Source organism: Desmodus rotundus, chromosome 3 (assembly GCF_022682495.2).
Source record: "Desmodus rotundus isolate HL8 chromosome 3, HLdesRot8A.1, whole genome shotgun sequence".
In the NCBI taxonomy this organism is placed as follows: Eukaryota; Metazoa; Chordata; class Mammalia; order Chiroptera; family Phyllostomidae; genus Desmodus; species Desmodus rotundus.
Window position 1 is genome coordinate 16453170 of NC_071389.1, and position 21160 is coordinate 16474329.

General features: G+C 46.8%; 1 protein-coding gene across 1 annotated transcript; it reads left to right on the top strand.

The window, feature by feature from the left end:
- Window positions 1-7391: 7391 nt before the first annotated feature.
- Window positions 7392-19863, top strand: NUDC (nuclear distribution C, dynein complex regulator). The gene is made up of 9 exons (XM_024554428.4): window positions 7392-7602; window positions 10433-10510; window positions 16395-16598; window positions 16686-16751; window positions 17566-17682; window positions 17761-17955; window positions 18830-18913; window positions 19012-19130; window positions 19579-19863. Exons 1-9 carry the CDS (start codon window positions 7522-7524, stop codon window positions 19628-19630), a joined length of 996 nt encoding a protein of 331 aa, XP_024410196.1. The 5' UTR covers window positions 7392-7521; the 3' UTR covers window positions 19631-19863.
- The last annotated feature ends 1297 nt before the right edge of the window (window positions 19864-21160 follow it).

Here is a 21160-nt window from a genome sequence, read left to right on the forward strand (position 1 = left end):
AAACAGGCATGCTTCTTTCATTTGATTGCTAATAATTTTAATCCTTATATTGATAAAGTTCCTTTCATGTCCTTTTTTCTCACTCAATCTTCACATCTTCCCTCAAAGGAGACTCTGAGGTCAGACTGCCTGGGTCTAAATTCTGCTGCATCACTTAGCCGGACAACCTTGGGCAAGTCACTTTAGATTTCTGTGTGTTAGTTTCTTCATCCTTAAAGGGGTAGCAAGAAAGGCCAATAGTGGATATTGGTTTTGTGGGCCTAAAACTTACACAATTTGGAGGGCCCTCTTTTTTAAGTTATTGATTTGAGAGAGAGAGAGAAAGAGAGAAACAGCAATTTTGCTGTTCTACTTATTTACACATTCATTGGTTGATTCCTGTATGTTCCCTGACCAGGGATCGAAACTACAACCTTGGCATGTCAGGACAATGCTCTAACCAACAGAGCTACCTGGCCAGGGTGGAGGGCTCTCTTTAATAATAGCAAAGCAAGTATAGAAGTGGGTATTTAAAATGAGAAAACAAGTTACTACCAGTTACAAACTAAAATAAACTGACTGAAAACACAAACATCGGAAACTCAGGAGAATAACAAAATACTTTTACTGACCAGTTTCCTGCGTATTTTAGCTGTACACGTTTTGCTCATCTCTTCACCTGTCAATGCTAGTTCTTTTGAAACCGTCACAAACACAAAAGTTTGCAATTACAGGGAATTTTTTTTTTTTTTTACTTTGAACCATTTGAGAGTAAATTTTTGCCTTCTTAATGCCTCAGAACTCTCGAATACTTTAGTGTGTAATTCCTACAAACAGAGACGTTGTCCTGGGTAACCATGATATAATCATCAAAATTGAGAAATGAACATCTAATCTTAGAGCCCAATTCAGTTTCACCAAATGCTCCCGGTGACGTAAGTTACAGTGAAAGGGCTCAGTCCAGAATCTCACACTGCATCTCTTTGTCCTGCCCCCTCGTCCCCGGCAGTCAGGGAACTCTCCCTTGGTCTCTCCTTGCCTTTCAGGACCTTGACACTTTGGAAGGGTTGTATGTGGTAGCAAAGCTCTCAATCTGGATTTGTTTGAGGCTTCCTTATGATTAGATTTATGTATCTTTATTTTATTTTTTTTAATTTCTTTTTTATTTTTTAATTTTAGAGAGAGGGGATGGGAGGGAGAAAGAGAGGGAGAGAAATATCAATGTGTGGTTGCCTCTTGTGTGGCCCCCACTGGGGATCTGGCCCACAACCCAGGCATGTGCCCTGACTGGGAATCGACCTGGCGACCCTTTGGTTTGCAGCCTGCATTCAATCCACTGAGCTACACCAGCCAGGGCTGTATCTTTATTTTTTATTTAAAAATGTTTTATTTATTGATTTTAGAGAGGAAAACAACAATTTATTATTTCACTTATTTATACATTCATTGGTTGATTTTTTTTTTTTAAGACTTTAGTTATGCCCTGGCTGGTGTAGCTCAGTGGATTGAGTGTTGGCCTGTGAACCAAAAGGTCACTGGATGGATTCCTAGTCAGGGCACATGCCTGGGTTGTGGGCCAGGTCCCCAGTAGGGGGCATTCAAGAGGCAACCACAGGATGATGTTTCTCTCCCTCTTTCTCCTCCCTTTCCTCTCTCTCTCAAAATAAATACAATCTTAAAAAAAAAAAAAAAAAGACCAGTTATTTAGCCCTGGCTGGTGTGGCTCAGTGGATTGAGTGCTGGTGGGAAGACTGAAATGTTGCCAGTTTGATCCCCAGTCAGGTGAAGAAGGGGACCCTGAGTGGGAGTGGCCCACCTTGGGCTGTGGGCCAAGCTCCCAGATAGGGGTGTGCTTGAGGCAACCAATGATGTATGTCTTGCACATCGATGTTTTAAAAAAAAGATTTTACTTATTTTTATTTCTTTTTTAAAAAGATTTTACTTATCTAATTTATTTTTAGGCAGAGAAGGTAAGGGAGGGAGAAAGAGAGGGAAAGAAACATTGATCAGAATCTGGACCGAATCAGCAACTCAGGCACGTGTCCTGGCTGGAAATCAAACTGTCAATCTCCTGTCTTGTGGAGGAGGCCCAACCAACTGAGCACACCAGTCAGGGCATTGGTGGATTCTTGTATGTGCCCTGAGTGGGGATCGAACCTGTAACCTTGGTATATGGGGACAGTGTCTAACCAACTGACCTACCCAGCCAGGACCAAGTTATGTATCATTAGTAGGAGTATCACAGAAGTGATGCTGTGTTCTTCTTGAAACATCCTTTCAAGGAACACACATTTCCATTTGTCCCCTGGTTCATTTTGGTCACTGATTAAGGGATGTCTGCCAAACTTCTCCACTGTAGTTACTCTTTCCTCTTTGTAATGAATCAGTATTTTGTGAGGAGGCATTTTGAAATAATGTAGCCCTTCCTCCTCATACTTTGAATGTATCTATGTGGGTACTTAGGTATGAACTCATGGTCTGCTATTTCACTCAGTGGCTAGTAATCTGTTATTATCGTGATTTATTTTGATGCTCAGATTGTCACAGATTTGACCAATCGGAGCCACATACAAGCTGGAGTCTACATCCTTTTGATGCTCCCCATCATTCTCTGAATACCTTTTATTTTCTGGTTTAACAAGATGTCATTTTTCCAGCTCCTGTAATCAACCAATACTCCAAGAAGCTCTGACTCAATCTTACAGTGGAGAATAATGTGCAAAAACTGTGATCTGGGCACTGGGGTCAGATTTAGAAACCAAGATCTGCTCATTGCTATTAGGGTGTCGCTGCTCCCAGGCCCTCCCAGAGCGAAGGGATGTGGGTACAGGAGTGCACTAACACACATTTATAGTGAGCTCTGTACCTATGTACAGATAATAAAAGCCATGAATTCAGACTATTATCTGCAACGTTAACCTACTATAATGGGGTTTATTCCAGTTTTCACCCTTTCTGTATTTATGCCTCCCTTCTCTGACACTGCTAAATCTTGCTTCCATTATTCTTAATTTGTTAACTTGTTGGAGCAAGTCCCTGTTTGTAACCAATCTCCCGTCTCTGCCCCACCCCATCCCATGAGAGACACGTTCCTCACCCCACTTGGGCTCTGATACCTTTTGCCAGGCTGTTCCCTCCCACTCAGGGTCCTCTTCTTCACCATGCTGAGCCTCTGTCACCCCATGCCAGGTCATCACCACTCGTGGCCGCTCTCCTCACCTTGCTGCGGCTCTGACTTCTGCTCGGGGCCACTGTGGCTCCCCCCACCTCTGGCACATACCTTTACCTTGTTGTGCCCAACCTAATTGTTTTAGGACTAAAATTTTTCAGGAAGAGAAAGGAAGAAGAGGAGGTAAAGCTGTCAATGACTTTAAAAAATAAATTTCTACAGTGTGACTAGAAAGATGATTCTGTTTTTCCTCTTGCATGGTTGGTAAAAAACAATTTCCTTCTTGACAGGATACATAAACCTGCTACAAGTGGCAGATGTATGAGCCACTTGTAGTACTGCTTATAGGTTTGTAGCAGGAATTTTGATAAACTCTACATTGTGGAATTCCTATCACAAAGAAAGATAGCAGGGCATTTATAATTGCATGTGCTGAGTATTAGGAAATATCTTCTTTTTTGAGTTGATCTCAGTTTGAAATGACAACTCAGGGATAATTGATAGGATTTTGCACAGCTTTGCTTCTTGTTCTCCACATATCCTTGTTTCTCCTCCACCACCCATGTACTGCCAGGTGTCTTGGGAATCATTCATATTGGGAAGTAGGATTAGAGTGGGAAGAAACAGTGGTCTTAAATCAATTGTAGCCTTACAATTTTATTTTTAAAAATAAAAAATATAAATGACCCTAAGACATTGCTGGGGCCTCTCCCAGTGCCTTGAATGGGCCCATGCAAGTGCAAGGCCCTGAAGTTCGAGCTTCACTGGCTGTACAGAAAATCTGCCTCTAATAGTGCCTGCCTTTCCTAGGTGTTTGTAAGGCTCACAGGAGGTGTTTGTGAGGACACAGGGTGTCTGGCACCCAGCAAGTGTTCCATAAAGGAGGACAATTGTCATTATTGTTGTTGCTGCATTCACGCTCACTTTCTAGAGGAGGAGACCCAAAGAAAGGAGAGAGAGACCCCTCTGCAGGGGTCATAATAAAGCTGGTCTGGAGGCTGGGTCCCAGGGTCCCCTGGGTCACACACAGGGCTCAGGAAACACAGCCACAGTGCAAAAAAAAAAAAGCAATCCCTTTCAGCTGTGTGACCTTGGGCACATGACTTCACGTCTCTGTGCCTGTGTTCTCATCCTCCAAATGGGGATAATAATAGCATTTCTGTTACACAAGCACTGCAAAGGTTAAGTCAAAGAGTGTTTATAAGGTGTTTGGTACAGTACTAGGCCTTAATAAGAAGGCAGTACATTTTAGCAATACTTATTAATAAGTGGTATCAGGCAAAGACCATTTATTCAATCCCCAAATATTTATTGAGGTTCTGCAACCCTTGAGGCTAGGAGCTGAATGCTCGAGATGAATCAGGAAGGTGCTATCTGTCATGAAGTTTGTATTTCAGTGCGAGTAGACTGATGTGGAACCAAAATTTCTTAATTGTATACATTCATTGCAGTAAGTAACCGGAAGAGCACAAGGCACTTTGAAAACAAAAACCATGGAGATGGAGACATAATCTGGACAGCAGGGTCAGTAAAGGCTTCAAAGAAGAAGTGTCATTTTGGTTGAGACCTGATGGACAGAAACAAGTTGACTGGCAAAGGTCTAGAAACTAGGATAGCCCACTGGAGGAGCTGAAAGCAGTCAGTGAGGAAGGAGCCTGGTGAGTGAAGGGGAGCGCAGGACAAGATGAGGCTGGCGAGGCAGGTGGGCAGGGAACTCATAGTGTTACTCCTTGGAAGCCATGGTTAGTAGTTTGGAATTTATCTTGAATGCAATGGCAATCCATGAATGGCTACTTTTTAAGTAAGGGAGTAACAAGATAGGGCTTATCCTTCAGCCAAAAGATTGCTCTGGCTGCTGGGGGGAAGATGGACTCTAAAGGGATAAGGACAGAGGTAAGACCAGTTGGGAAGCTGTAGAAATAGTTATCCAAGCAAGAGATGACCTGATTTAGACAGCAAGGTGAGAGGGGACAAAATCAGAATATATTTTAGAGGGAGAGCTGATAGGACTTAATGGATTCCATGAGACTAGATTTTTGGCTGTGCAAATGGGTGGGCAAGTGGAGGCTTGGGCTTTGGCGAGTGCATGCTAAAAGGGGCCATTTACTTAATGGGAAAGACCTTGGGAGGAATTAATTTCTGTGTGTGGGTGTAAAGATGTTGGCCATGTTAGTTTTTAAAAAAATACTAATTCTTGAGTAAAAACAAACATCTAGTCAGAGTTCAAATTTCAAATTGTCTCATAAAGTTAAATATTTTTATTGCAGCAAAATACACATACCATTAAATTTACCATTTTAAGTGGATAGTTCAGTAGTATTAAGTACATTTACATTGTTGCGCAGCCATCACCAGAACTTTTCCATCTTCTCAAAGTCATGTGACTTTTGAGATCTCTGTTAATTATCCAAGTGGAGTTGTCCAGGAGGTAGTTAATTAGATGAATCTGGATCTTCAGGAGAGGTCTAGGCCTGAAATATCGTGAGATCATCTATGGAGAAAGTGTAGAGACGAAAAGAGGAGAGAGCAAATGACAGGGCCGCCAACATTTTTCCAAGTCTGGGCAGGGCGGGGCACTGAGAAAGTGTGTTAGTGAGTGAGTGAGAAGGAAACCAGATGAGTGCGGCGACACAGAGCTCTATTAGTTTGCTAGGGCTGCCGTGACAAAAAACACTGACTGAGTGACTTGAACAACAGAAATTTATTTTCTCAGTTCCAAAGGATAGAAGTCCAAGGTCAAAGTGTTTGACTCATTAGGACTCTCTTCTGCTTGCAGACAGCTGCCTCATGTGGCCTTTCCTCTGTGGTTGGCCTCTTTCTCCTCTTGAAAGGACACTAGTCCTGCTGGAGGAGGGCCCCATTCTTAACTCTTTTAACCTTCATTGCCTTTTTATAGGGCCCTATCTCCAAAAACAGTCACATTGAGGCTTCAATATATGAATATGGGGAACACAATTCTGTCCATAACAGAAGCCTAAGGACGAAAGTGTTTCCATAAGGAAGAAGGGGTAAGCTGCAGCCGAGAAACTGAGAAAGGTAACAGTGGTCCATGGTCAGAGGCTTTTAAGAAAAGACTAATTAAACTGAGGAGAGATGGAAGGCAAGAAAGTGGAGAAACAAATACAACAATCTTTTCAAATTTTGTTGTGAATTGGCACTGAAAATTGGGCCCTGGCTGGTGTGGCTCAGTGGATTGAGCGCAAGCCTGCTAACCAAAAGGTCACAGGTTAAATTCCCTGTCAAGGCACATGCCTGGGTTGCGGGAGAACTAGAGGCAACCAATTGATGTTTCTCTGACATCGACGTTTCTCTTCCTTTCTTCCTCCCTTTTCCTCTCTCTGAAAATAAATAAATAAAATCTTAATTTAAAAAACCCCTAAAAATTGGGTTGTGGTAGAAGAAAAGTGGGTCCCATAATAGTAAAAAGGTAAATGTCATTAAAGCATGTTTGTAAGTTGAAGGGAATGATCTGGAAGAAATTTGTGAAACAGGAAATTTAACAAAAGGGGTAACAACAAGGGTAGAGCCCCTGAAAGACTAAGATGATGAAACTCACTGCAAATTGGAGAGTTTGTGCTTAGATGCCTGGGACCTGTCCCCCACATTCACAGGACTTAAGGACGAATCCAGCACTATCACATAATTTGCAGGCCCTAGCGCAAAATGAAAATGTGAGGTTCCTTGCTCAAAAATCATTAATTTTAGTACTGCATCAGAAGAGCATTAAACCAAGCACAGAGCTCCTCCACGCCGAGGACCAGGGCGACCGAATATTGCGTACGCTGACTAAGCCTGGTGGAGTTGGTAATGAAGAGGGGGGTAAGCAGACCTTTGGGGAGGTCCCTTCTCCTTTCTGGGTCTTTATTGCCTCAGGGAAGGACTGGAAGAGACGACTGTGGACACTTTTAGATGCGCCGTTCTACAACCTGGGAAACCACTCTCACGGCGGTTGAGTCAAGTTTGTTCCTTTTCAACTTCCAACTCCCGCCTCCACGCTCTCCGTCCCCGCATATTAACCCGGGGATTTCTGGAAGGCTCCAAAGCGTCTGGTGACCATAGCAACGCATTCCAAACTTGGGAGCCCTCGGTTCCGCCCACAGCTTACTGGGCGCGCTCGTTGATTGGCTCAGCAAGTTAGCCAGTGGTCGACGAAGCGGGCTGTTTGCTGCGTGCTCAATGGTCTCCAGTTGAGAAAGAGACGGGAAGAGAGGGCGAGAAGGCGGGCCGGCGCGGCGAAACTGTGCGTGTTTCCGGCTCCGCTGCGGAAGGCGGAGGACTGGAGTCTTGCGGCCGGACGCGACCCGGAGGAGCGGGGAGAACGGGGGGTGCGAGTGCAGAGTGCGGATCTCGGAGCGTGGCTAGCGGTAGACGCGATGGGCGGAGAGCAGGAGGAGGAGCGGTTCGACGGCATGTTGCTCGCTATGGCGCAGCAGCACGAGGGCGGCGTGCAGGAGGTAACGGCCCGCGCGGCTTCAGATAGGCCTGGTTTAGCGGCGCCCGCCCACCCGGTAGGCCCTAGACAGGCTTCTCTCTTCTTCTCTGCTTTTAAAGGCCGAGGTCCACCCTTGGGCCTTCCAGGCTTCAGGGATACCCCCACGTTCTCACCCCGGAAGGTCTGGTCTCCCCGCCTCACGACCTACCCCCCCTTCGCATCAGTCTCAGGCCTGGGCGCTGCTCAGTACTTTCTATCTTTGCGACTCCGGCGTCCCTGAACTTGCCCCTGGAAAACCCCAAGACCGGTGGGATCACCCCTCCCCACTTAGTCTCACACATTCTTCCGGCCCCATTTCCTCTCTGATGGCCGCCTGCGAAGAGCATCCCCTAGAGCGAACCATCCCAGACATTGGGATTGGCAGCTACCTATTTGGAGCGAGCCCAATGATGTGTGAGGGGTGGGAATTGAGGGGCGGGGTGATGTTAGCACGTGGTTTTTTAAGGCCTTGAGTAGGGAATTGGAGGTCTGGGTTCACAGTTTATTTCTAGCAGCCCACACTTGGGGCCTTTCCATGTCTTCAAGCCTCAGTCTCTTTGCCTTTGAAACAGACTTGTGAATCCCTATTTTCTGAATCTTTGTAGGAGAGTAGTGTCTTGAAGTGAAGGACAGTGAGGACTAACCAGAAATCAGGTTTGTTCATTCAACAAGAATTTGTTGAGTGAGTGATGTGTGTCAGACACTCACTGGGCTGGGTCCTGGGCATTCAGACGTGAGCATAAACCTGTCCTTGGCTTGATAGAGCTTACAAAGAGTTTTTCAAAAGTATAATTCATGCATAGTGACCACACACAATAATACATAGTGTGTGAACAACATAGACCAACTAGTATTGATTCTGGCGTTGGTTTGTTGGGGCCAGAAACACAGGAAGTTAGAGGTAGAAAAGCCTATTAACATCAGCCCAGAATGCTCATTCTGTAAAGAGACCAAAGGAACTTGCTCAGGACCATCCAGCAGGTTCCTGACCTAGACGGGACCAGCCTCCTTAGGCCTGTGTTTTTTGTTTTTTTGTTTTTTTTAAGGTTTTATTTATTTATTTTTAGAGAGAGGGGAAGGGAAGGAGAAAGAGAGGGAGAGAAACTCAATGTGCAGTTGCCTCCTGCACACACCCTACTGGGGACATGGCCCGAAACCCAGGCATGTGCCCCAATTGGGAATTGAACCAGCGACCCTTTGGTTTGCAGGCCCATGCTCAATCCACTGAGCCACAGCAGTCGGGCAGGCCTGTGTGTTTTCTTCCACAGTTCACTGCTGATTCTTGGTCTCCCTGGGGCAAGGTTTTTATTTTTATTTTTTAATTTTTAAAAATTTCTTGATTTTTAGAAAGAAATACTGATTTGTTGTTCCACTCATTTGTGTGTTCATTGGTTGATTCTTTTATTAAAGATTTTATTTATTTTTAGAGAAGGAGGGAGAAAGTGAGGGAGAGGAGCATGATGTTCAAGAGAAACACCCATCTGTTGTCTCTCTCACGCCCCCAGCTGGGGACCTGACCCCCAATCCAGGCCTCTGCCCTGACTGGGAACTGAACTGGGGACCCTTCGCAGGCGGGCACTCAATCCACTGAGCTACACCAGCCAGGGCAAGACCTTTTTTTAAAAAAGACTTGTTTATTAATTCATTGAAAAACAACAACAACCACAATATACTCATTACATGCTAATGTAAACATTCTTTATGAAAAATAATTATTTCCAAAGCAAAATCAGTTTAGTGAAAAGCATTATTTTACTCTTTTTGAGGTAAATCTCTTTAATATTTGACTTAATCCAAGACAGATTCTGCTGGATTCTGATACCTGCTTCTGCATCCAATCCGTTGTAATATCACATGTCATGTGGCCTCTGGAAAACTCCGCTGTGTGTACACCTGTGAGGGAGTGAGACGAAAAAGAAATTAATGTCTCTGGGTTCTCACATGTCCAGACCACATCTTGAGAACTGTTGCTGTAATGGCAAGATCTGTTTATTTCTTGCTTAAAACTTAGACTCATCTGAAATTATCTTGCTTACTTGTCTGATTCCTGTTGATTGTCTGTTGTTCTTAGTTTTAGTGTTTTTTTCCTTTTTTTTTTTTGTTTGCTTTTAAATTTTTATGGAAATTATTGGGGTGACATTGGTTTATAAAATTATATTGGTTTCAAGCTTACAGTGCTATAATAATATCATCTGGATATTGTTTTGTGTGTTTACCACCCAAAGTCAAGTCTCCTCCCAGGGCCCAGGTTTTTTTTCTTTCTCATTATTCTCACCTGAGGACACTTTCTCATTGCTTTTAGAGAGAGGGGAAGGGAGAGAAAGAAACATCGATGTGAGGGAAAAGCATTGATCAGTTGCCTCTCATATGCGCTCAGACTGGGGACTGTACACACCAAACTGGGGACCAAACCCGCAACATAGGTATGTGCTCTGACTGGCAGTGGAACCCGCAGCCTTCGGTTATGGGTCAGCATCCCAACCAACCGAGCCATACCAGCCAGGGCGAGGGCCCGTGCTAAAAAGTCCTGGGTGTAAGAGGAGTCCTTCATATCGTTAGGTTGTTTCTAGGGCCGCGAGGAATGTGAAACACCCTTACACTTACACACAAGAAACGAGAATCTGCCTTTCAGGTGATACAGGTAAGTGACTGAAGTGGGGCCCCTGTTTGGAGGATGTCTTCTCAGTTGAGAGGCTCATGGATAAAACAGTGAAGCCCCAAGTTCCCTTGCAGACAAAGGAAGGTGACTTCTGTGCAGCTGAGGAGCTACCCAAAGGGCGTCTCTAAAGCTTCAAACTTCTTTTGTCTTTCAGCTTGTGAACACTTTTTTCAGCTTCCTTCGACGCAAAACAGACTTTTTCGTTGGAGGAGAAGAGGGGATGGCAGAGAAGGTAAGTATTGGGGGCTGCTCTCCCTTTGATAGCTCTGTTTCTTTAGAAAAGCTCACTCAGCCTTTCTTCAGCGTAATAGTAACTTTCAGCAGAAGTAAATGCCAAGGGGCGTGGAAGCCCCTCTCCCTGCCAGGTGCTTAGTTTCCCCTAATTCTGATGAAACTTCAGCAGTTCCAAATGGGGTAGGTGTTACTGTCTCTACTTCATAAATGAGGAAATTGGCTCTGAGGTGTTTGGCCCGTCATCCAAAATCTTGAGCCGAGTTGTGGGATAGCCAGGGTTGGAACCAGAGTCTGTTGAAAAACTGCCTTTTGCCCCTGGTACCATGCTTTCTGGTTCCTTTTCCGCTATGGAAGTTTTATATAATTACCTAGCTGGGAAGTGAGAGCAGGCAAATGTTAGAGGCTGAGCTTAGCCCTGGCTGGGTAGCTGAATTGATAAGAGCATCGTCCTGACATGCCAAGGTTGTAGGTTCGATACCCAGTGAGAGCAAATACAAGAATCAACCAGTGAATGCACAAAATAAGTGGAATAGCAGATCAATGTTTTTCTCTCTCCCTTTGCTCTCTCTAAAATTAGATTTTATTTACTTTTAGAGAGAGGGGAAGGGAAGGGGAAAGAGAGGGAGGGCAACATCAGTGTGCCAGAGATACATCAATTGGTTACCTCTTTCACACCTCGAGGTGGGGACCTAGCCTGCAACCCAGGCATGTGCCCTGACTGGGAATCGAACTGGCGATCCTTTGGTTCTCAGACTGGTGCTCAATCCACTGACCCACACCAGCCAGGGCTTGCTCTCTGGTCTTTTTAACCTTTACATCTGTAAAATGGAAAAGGGTGGGCTCTGATATATAGGACCTCTTCTGGCTCAAATATTGTTTTTTATTAGCACTAGCACCTCCCATTTTTTCTGTGGGTAGGGCTACCTTATAATATCAGCATTCGTTTGTTCAATGAATACTTATTAAAAATTTTCAATGAATATTTTTTTAATTTTAATTTTTATTGTTATTCAATTACAGTTGTGTGCCTTTTCTCCCCATCCCTCCACCCCACCCCAGCTGAAAGTGAATATCTTTTGAACAATGAACATTTTTGCCTGTGTTAGGTATTATGCCATTCCCTTTAGGATTACAGAAGTGAATACAGACATAGTCTTTGTTTTCATTGATCTCACAGTATAGTACCCTCCACCCTACCCCCCAAAAAAGAAAAGAAAGGAAAATGAAGAAGTGCCTGTTGGGGCAGAAGCCCCGGGAGCTTAAAATGGGTATTAACCTAGGCCGGGTGCTTAGGAAGACTTCATGAGGAAGTGATACAGGAGGCATGAAGGATGAATAATATTAACAAGCCTCAGAAGTATCAGGGGTAATGATAGCTGCCATGTATTGGCTGTCTGCATGTCCCCTCTTAGACCTGGTTATGCTCCTTGGCTCTTTGTTTCCATAGGGTCAGCTTCTTCCCCAGAGGTTGGTCAGACGCTTAGGCAAGGAGGAACCTGTCCGGGCTTCCTGCCTGGTCTCCAGTTGCAACACAGTAACTCCTTTGTGTTGAGTACCTACCATGTGCAGGTCCGCAAGGTACATCATTTCCAGTCGCAGCGGTTAAAGAGCAAAGGTTCTGGAGTCAAGCAGACATGAGTTTGAATCCTGGTCCCTCCACTCCCCGCCTAACAACTGTGTGGCATTTGCTGAATCACTGTCTTGCTGAGCCTCATTTTTCTTACCTTTAAGCAGGGATAATCTTCACAAGGCTGCTCTGAGGATAAAAAGGTAATAAAGTGGCTGGCATATGAGAATACAAGTTCACAGTCCCTTTATTTTAAACCTCTTGGGGCCATATGCGTTTTGGGATTTAGAACTCTTTGGATTTCAGGAGGCAATACAGCGCATATACTGTACTTCTCATACAATACCCCAGTCCAGGGGTCAGGAGCAGGTCTTTTCATCAAGCACATTAAAGTTTCTGCAGACAAATGCGTATCAGTATTCATACCAAGTGGGAGATACGAAGACGGTAAATACCTTCATGCCACAAACTTACAAAAAGTACAAAAACTTAGTTTTTATAGCTTTGGGGACCAGGAATTATGGATAAGAGATTGTGGATTTGAGTAAAGCCATAATGATCAAATCAGTATGGTGTGGACATAGGAAAGGAAGTGGACCAGTGAAGCAGAAAAGAGAACCTAGAAAAAGTCTAGCATGTATAAGGATTTAATATTTGTCTGGTATGGTAATTCAGTTCAGTAGGCAGAGCATGATTTAATAAGTCATGCTGCTGCGAGTGGCTATTTGTAAAAAACCAAAACTATACCATCTGTTTAACTCATATGTAATAATAAATTGCAGATCAAGCGGCGTCTTGTAAGGAAAGCTAGGAAACTGTGTAATCTTGTGTGGGGAGGCCTTGCAAGTAGAAACCTGGAAGCTGTGAAAGGAAAGGTAGCTGTTTGCCTCTTCAAACATTGAAAACTTTGGTACAGCAGAAGAGATACTGACATAGAAAGTCAACTGAAAAACAGTAGATTTGGTAAAATGCAATGTAGAGGGCAGATAAAATCTAATAGCTGATTTAATATGCAGAAACTCTTGTAAATTGACAAGAAAAGGATAAACATGGGCAGTTAACAAGAAGAGCAAATCTAAAGAGAATATAAACACATGCTCAAATTCATAAGTAGTCAAGGAAATGTAAGTTAAAGAAACAGTGAGATGCCCTTCTTTTCAACAAAATTTTTTTTTAATTGCTTACAAGAATGTGGGAAAAGGCTACTACTTTTGGGACATTGCTGGTAAAAATGAATTGTTGTAACTCTTTAAGAACTATTACAAAAGTTGCTCAGCATCCCTGCCCTGGCTGCTGTGGCTCAGTGGATTGAGTGCTGACCTGTGAACCGAAAGTTTGCTGGGCACATGCCTGGGTTGCAGGCCAGGTCCCCAGTTTGGGGCGTGCAAGAGGCAACCAATCGATGTTTCTCTCCCTCTCTTTCTCCCTTCCCCCTGTCTAAAAATAAATAAATAAATCTGGAAAAAAAATAAAACATGGTCAGCATCTCTAATTATTAGAGAAATGAAAATCAAAACCACAAGATACCACCTCTCACCCATTGGGATGGCCTCTGTCGGGAAAACCAGAAAGTACAAGGTGTTGGTGAGGATGTGGAGAAATGGAACCCTGTGTACTGTGGGTGGGACTATAAAGCAATGCAGCCTTTATGGAAAACACTGTGTGGTTCCTCAGAAAATTGAAGTAGAACTACTGTATGACCCAGCAATCTTACTTCTAAGTATATACCCCAAAGAACTGAAAGTTGAAGAGAGTTTTGTACACCCATATTCATAGAACTACTTACAGGAGCCACCAGGTAGAAGCAGCCCATTGATGGCACATGGATAAACAAAACGTTGTACGTACATATAATGGAATATATTCAGCCTTTTAGAGGAAGACAGACAAATGTACACATACAAGATTACATTTATATGAATTTTGAAAATAGCTCTTGCTGGTGTAGCCTAGTGCATTGAGCATGGGTCTGCAAACCAAAGAGTCGCTGGTTTGATTCCCAGTCAGGGCATGTGCCTGAGTTGTGGGCCACGTCCCCAGAAGGGGGCGTGCGAGAGATAACCACACATTGATGTTTCTTTCTCTTTCCCTTCCCCTCTCTCTAAAAATAAATAAATCTTTAAAAAAAAAAAGTATGTCATCTTCCTCAGATGTTTTGGGGATTCCCCCTCCTTTCTGGCCACCACCTCCCCTCCCACCCCCCATAATGCCTTTGGATTAGGTTTAAATACCTCTTGTCTTCCCTGGCTAGACTGGTGGGCACCACTCTTTACATCCCTGTCACCCAGCCCAGGTCAGGAAAAGCCTGTGTTCGGGTATGTCCACTGAGTAGTCTGGGGCCTGTCTTCTAGATCTAGCTCAGCCTTCCTCACCCCTTCCCTACTTTGTTGGCCTGCGGCAGAAGCTCGACTGACAGCCTGCTGGTTGGCACTATGAGTAGGCTACACACCCCAGGGGTCTCTGCGTGGGACTGGGGCTGGGCCTGAGTAAAGCTGGTCAGAGGAGATGGGAAGGTGGGGTCAGAGGCAGCTGTGATTGGCCTTGACTCTGCTCTGTGGTTCAGCTCTGCCCTCACCTAACCTCCAGGAGCTAGGAAGCAACAGGACAGATGTAACATGATTCACTGGAGCTGGGAGAGGGGAGGACTCTGCTCCTGCCTACCCTTGGCTACTGGTTAGCAAATGGCTTGAGTTCAAGGTCTCCCCGATTAGGGACTTGGAACCAAAGCCCTGTGGTAGAACAGTCTCCGCTGGTGTAATTGTCTCATGACTGTTTCTATTAACAGCAGAATGGCCTTCAGGTGGCTGGTTTCCCTCCCTCCCTCCCTCCTTCCCTCTTTCCCTCTCCTCCTTCCTCCTCCACCCCCCACCCCATTTTGTTAACCCAGTGGTTTTGGGAAGAGTTTTGGTGCCCTTTCAACTTTGTAGAGTACAGAACTTCTGCAGTATGGCATGGGGTTGAGGATATGGGGGTGCCAGGAGGAATTGGCATAAACGAATGAGAAGTCACAGGACATTTGGTCCAACCTTCATTTGGGAGCCCATGAGTAACTTGGGTGACCCTGAGCACCTTGGCGTGGGCCTCTCAACTTTGGCAGACCCCTTCTTCCCTCCATTTTGGGCTCAGAGATTCTCGAAAGATGCTTTATTAGTCACTGATTACATGGTGGGTACCCTGTGAGGCCTGCAGATGGCTGAGTCAATATAGGTTGGGTTTCCTAAGTTGGGTATGTTTGTAGGCCTTCTGAAGATGAAGAGGTGAAACTCAAGAAATACTTGAGCTGGTCCTAGAGGTTGAGTAGGAGTTTGCCGGGTGGCCTGAGAGTAGGAACAAGGATGTTCTAGGCAAAGAACAGCTTTTGCAAGGCTACTTTGAGAATAAAATAGAAGCACAGAGAGGTGACCCTTGAGGTCACGCAGCTAGAAGGAGTAGGCCAGGAACTTGAATCTAGATGTGATTCCCAGTGCGTATGAGAATTAGCCAGGAGTACTTATTAAAAATACAGATTGCTGGGACATACCCCCAGAAATTCTGATTCAGTAGTTCTGGGGTGGGGCCTGAGATGTAGCATTTCTAACATTTCTGGGGGATGCTAATGCTGCAGGTTGGAAATGTACTTTGAGAGCTACTTACTAGTGAGGTGGAGCCATTTTTGCCGTTGTATTTTTGTTGCAGAGAAGATACTTCTCCCCAGCCCCCAAAGCTGACTTCAGCTTAGCCTCAGCCGGGTGAGCTGTGATGTGGCAAGGACTGTGGCAGACTCTAGATGAGTGTGTGTCATGTGTGATCCTCATGACAGGTGCAGAAGCAGGCTTAGGAAACACTGTTCACTTGTCCAAGGCCACAGTACAGAGTAGACGAGTGTAGGCCTGAGCTCAGGAAACGCTTCTTAGAGGGGCTAAGTCTGGGTTCTAATAGCTTCTCCCTAATGAAGGACTTTGAGACCATCAGAGCACTTACCATTTGGTTTGCACACCAACCTATGAGGTGGGGATTCATCCTCACCAGTGAGGATTTTGAAGCTCTCATAGTTAGGTAATTTGCAAAAAAAATACAATAGCTAGTGTGTGGCAAAACCTGGATTAGAACCCAGGTTGTCCACCTTCAGTGTCCCTGCTCATAGTCACTGGACCATGTTTTCCTTTCATTGTAGCCACTGTGTATTGAGCCAGGTATTTGCAGGTTTTCTCATTATAACTATCAGATACGTTTGTTCCCATTTTGTAGATGAGGAAACCGAGGTTCTGAGTGCAATGCCTTGCCCAGGCATCCAGCAGATAGGGACTTAGCTCATTGCCTAAACTTTGTTCCCCAGCTCATCACACAGACCTTTAACCACCACAACCAGCTGGCCCAGAAGGCCCGGCAGGAGAAGAGAGCTCGGCAGGAGACTGAGCGGCGGGAGAAGGCGGAGCGGGCAGCTAGGCTTGCTAGGGAGGCCAAGTCAGAGAGCTCTGGGCCCCAGATCAAGGAGCTGACAGATGAGGAGGCAGAGAGGCTGCAGCTGGAGATTGACCAGGTAAGAATGGGCTTCCCTCATGTGTCCCCCAACTTCTTGGCACTGGAACAGAGAACCCCCTGCCAACTTCTTTGCCCTCTGCCACAGAAAAAGGATGCAGAGAATCATGAGGCCCAGCTCAAGAATGGCAGCCTTGACTCACCAGGGAAGCAGGTGAGATGGACTGGGGATGCTTAGGAACTTCTGGGGACTCTACCACCTTGCCTTATCTCCAGAATACCCGTCCTTCCTTTCCCTCAGCTTTGGGATCCTCCCCATACTTGAAGATCTTGCTCACTCAGAGACATTGGACCAAAGGATCTGTGTTAAAAACACCCAAAATCCTTGGCAATCCTTAAGCCTTGGCAAGAAAGCCCAAAAGCCAGAGAGGGCAGTGCCTATGCAGGTACCATTCGGGTGGGCTGGGGTCCCTGGGCCCAGCCTGGCCCTCTGGTGAGTCACTCTGGGGAATGAGGACCCCTCCCCGGCCCCACCTGAGCCTCCTCCCACTGACCAAGTCCAGGTTCCCAAACAATTGCTTGGGCATTAACTTGGCTTTCTGGAGGCTCTGATCTGAGATTAGGGGTCTTAGCCGTACAGACACAGAAAAAGGATGTTGACCATTTGGCAGCAGCCTGGTTTTATTTTAGAATAGCCCTGCCCATGGCCATTTTGTGACCTATTTTTCTGTGCTGGGCTTTCTTCCCAAATCCCTTGGCTTGACACCCCCAGTTGGATCCTATGGGTCCATCTCTGGTTGTCACTGCCCCTCACCTGTGTCCTTTATCCCATGATTAGAACAGTCTGAGCTCTTCTCGGAGACTGGAACCAGGTTTTACCTCTGGCTCCCAGTGGGCCATGGAGTAGGCAGGGGCCAGGTCTGTCTCATTTTGTGGCTCTACCCCAGTGCTGGCACTGGCCTGGGCCTGGCCCAGAGGGTTTCAGTCTGTCTGTCAAGTAAGTGGCTGAGCACTCTGACTGTGAGCAGGAGGCTGAGGACGAGGAGGAGGAGGATGAGAAGGACAAAGGAAAACTTAAGCCCAACCTTGGCAATGGGGCAGACCTGTCCAATTACCGCTGGACACAGACCCTGTCGGAGCTGGATGTGAGTAGCAGGGCCGGGGGCGGGCGGGAGGGAGGGAGCCAGCCTGGGGCTGCTCCTGACCACCTCTGTGGCATGCAGCTTGTGGTGCCCTTCCGTGTGAACTTCCGGCTGAAGGGGAAGGACGTGGTGGTGGACATCCAGCGGAAGCACCTCCGGGTGGGGCTCAAGGGGCAGCCTGCAATCATTGATGGAGAGCTGTACAACGAGGTGAAGGTGGAGGAGAGCTCCTGGCTCATTGAGGACGGCAAGGTGGTGACTGTGCATCTGGAGAAGGTGCGAGAGGCCCAGCCTCCTGGTCTGCATCTTTATTCCTGATGAAGGAAGGGAAAGGGTTTCTGCTCATTCACTCAAGGACCATGCTGGGGACCTGGTGGACCTATCTTATTAATCACACAAGACTTCAAGTAGGTCTCTCCCATTTTAGAGTCAGGAAAAGGGTAGCTCATAGATTATCCCAAGCTCTTAACATCTAGGAAAGGGTAGAGTCGGGATCAAAACGCTCTTTGTTACCAACTCCTCATACGCATTCAGTTTCACAAGTACTTAAACACATACTGTGTGCCAGGGACCATTCTGTATGCTGGAGAGAACAATGAACCAAACGTAGAAAACTGCCCTCAGGAAGCGTACATTCTCACTGTCCCTCAAGAAGAGAGGTGGGACACAGACACTGGGAGATGGAGGTGGTCTCTGTAAAGTGCCGCAGGCCTAAGGAGAGCTGGATGGCGCCCAAGGCCCGTCCCAGCCTGCCTGACTGGCCATGGCTGCCTCTTGCAGCCCTCCGTGCTCGTGGCGTTTGCTGCTTTCCTCAACTGGGATGTCCTCCCCTGCTTTTTAAATCTGGTATAGTGCTTGTCCTAGCTCGGTCTCACTCTGACTACTTTCCCTTCACCCTGGATGGCATCCCCCTCTATACTTGATTCTTTCCCTTATGCTGATTTGTAAATGGATTGGGGTCAGTCTCCCCAGCCGCGGTGGAGGACAGAGGTCTTGCTCCTCTATACTTAAGGTCCCAGCATAGGCCTGCTTAGGTATCAGGTGAAGGACGTGGGTGGGAGTTTGGTTTCTGGGAGGGTTGGTGGTTGGTTCCTAGGGCCCAGAGTCAGCTATCTCCTACCCCCGGTGGTCCTCCTCCCCTTCCTCACAGATCAACAAGATGGAGTGGTGGAGCCGCTTGGTGTCCAGTGACCCTGAGATTAATACCAAGAAGATCAACCCCGAGAACTCCAAGGTGAGTGGCCTCCTGGCTGGTTGGGGGAGCTTTAGCTGGGAGATGAGGCCCTAGGAGGCCCCAGAGCTTCACCTATTCCTGTTGCTGCCTGCCCCCAGCTGTCAGACCTGGACAGTGAGACACGCAGCATGGTGGAAAAGATGATGTATGACCAGAGACAGAAGTCTATGGGGCTGCCTACCTCGGACGAACAGAAGAAACAGGAAATTCTGAAAAAGTGAGCAATCCAGAGATTGGAGTTTGGGGTGGTGAATGTTAGAGGACTTGGATTTTGGTGACAGCAGCAAGTGGGTCCTTGACCAAGACACAGGAGCTGCCCTGCCCCTTCCAGAATGAGCCAGCCGAGTTCGTGGCCCTATAGCCTCAGCTTGCCTACCCTAACCACTTGCGGAGGTAATCTTGAGTGCAAGGCGACCTGAGGATGGGAAGGAAGGAAGGTAACAGGTGGTCACTGCAATCTACAGAACAGTGCCGATGTTGGCACCTCACCTTCCAACCTGATGGGCGCTGATGGGCCTCAAGACCCTGGGGTCCACCCCATGCCTGCCTGGCTCCAGGTTGCTCAGGGTTCTAAAGAGATTAGACCTCACACGGGAGGTTGGGAGAGGGGGACTAACTTTGGGGGAGAACAACAACCTGTTTCACTTCCTATTTTCCCTTCCCAGGTTCATGGATCAGCATCCAGAGATGGATTTTTCTAAGGCCAAATTCAACTAGTCCTGAACTAGCCCGTTTGCCTCCCTGAACTCTTGGGGCTGAGCCTACAGCCATCCACCTTTCTTTCCCACCCTTCTCTGGGACTTGACAGCCTCAGAGCTGAGGCAGGTATGGGACTGGCCTAGGCACACAGGTCCCAGGGCATCATGGAAGAAGGGCTGAGGCCCTGGAGGGGGGGGTTTGTCCTCCCCAATTGGCCTACTGTGCTGTTACACATTAAAACTATTTACCCAATTCAGCTTCTTTCCTCTCTTCTCTCTGGCCCTTACCTGGGAGGACAAGCCTCTTGTGCCTGCTGCAAGGAGCTGGGGACTTGGCGTCTAGCTGATTCTGCCATGTGACCTAGGGCAAGTTCTTGGCCCTGTCAGGTTCGGTTTCTCATTACTTAGAGGGAGGATTAAATCAAGACACAGTTGGTGTGTGATTCTGAGCAAAGGTGAGCTTTTCTGGCTACCGGGACCAGAACATATGTCTGGTTTTCAGAGGGGCCCATGCCTCAGCAGAGTTTAGGACCAGCTATACTTCATTTCATTTTCATCTCGGGTAAGACATCCTCCCACTGCAGGGGGTCTGTCCTCCAGCCTGGGGTCAGGCGTTGCTGAAACTACACACTGTTGTTTCACAGGGGCCGAGGGCAGCAAAGGCAGGGGCGACATCCCCGGGCTCAGGTCTGCTCTGGGTAGAGTCCAGTGGGGCCCTACTGTTCGTGTCTCTGACCTGGACCTCTGCAGATTTCAGGGCTAGAGAGGTGCTTGCCTCTGCCCAAATCCAGCCCCCACCTCACTTTGGCCCGAGTGGAGGTCACTGACTGCGGGGGCCGCTGAGGTCATGGTTGTAGTGGGAATGTCTAGACTTACTTGCCCAGGATGCTTTGCTCTGTGGATTAGGGTGACCCCTGAATTTCTGGAACACAGCATATTCTTGCAGCATTCCAGAATAGCTTGTTAAAAGACTTTGAGGCTGTGTAGCACCTACCTTTGTTTGTTTCCCATGCTTAAACCCTTTTTTCTGGGAATTCCAGTACTGGTTCCCAAGGCTGGGTTTGGAAAATTGTGCTCTAGGGCCAAGGCTGAGTCTGAAGGACTGTTTCATCACTCCTATGTTCTGTGGTATCCCTGGTCTCCAGTGCCCTGTTGTCATTTTCAACCTTGGAGAGGCCTTAACCTGGATGAGATACCTTAAGGAAAAGGGCCCGTTTTATCACTGGTACTGGGCCCTGTGGTCATAACCCCAAGGGGCCATCCTGCGTGTCCAATAGGAAATTGGATAGACAAGTACGGTTTGTTTACTTGTCACTTTCCAGAGGATGCCCATGAAGACGACGATACGGGCTGTGGGGGCTATCGGTGAGGTGGTCCTGGATCCTTCCAGCTTGTTCACCAGTCAGCTGGGCTGGTGGGCCTGTTCTGGCCTCACCGGGGAGAGGCCCTCCTATGTGAGTAAGTAGAATCCTGAACCCAGCTGGTCTCCGGGACCCTGCTTCTGCCCCAAGCAGGTCAGCTTGCCAGTTTGGGGGCAGAATGTCTCGAG

Excerpts from the sequence above, each read along its gene's own strand:
- NUDC (XM_024554428.4), top strand. The coding sequence starts at position 7,522 with ATGGGCGGAGAGCAGGAGGAGGAGCGGTTCGACGGCATGTTGCTCGCT. Across the intron at positions 17,683-17,760 it reads AGACCCTGTCGGAGCTGGAT|CTTGTGGTGCCCTTCCGTGT; the intron begins GTGAGTAGCAGG and ends TGTGGCATGCAG. Across the intron at positions 17,956-18,829 it reads TGACTGTGCATCTGGAGAAG|ATCAACAAGATGGAGTGGTG; the intron begins GTGCGAGAGGCC and ends CCTTCCTCACAG.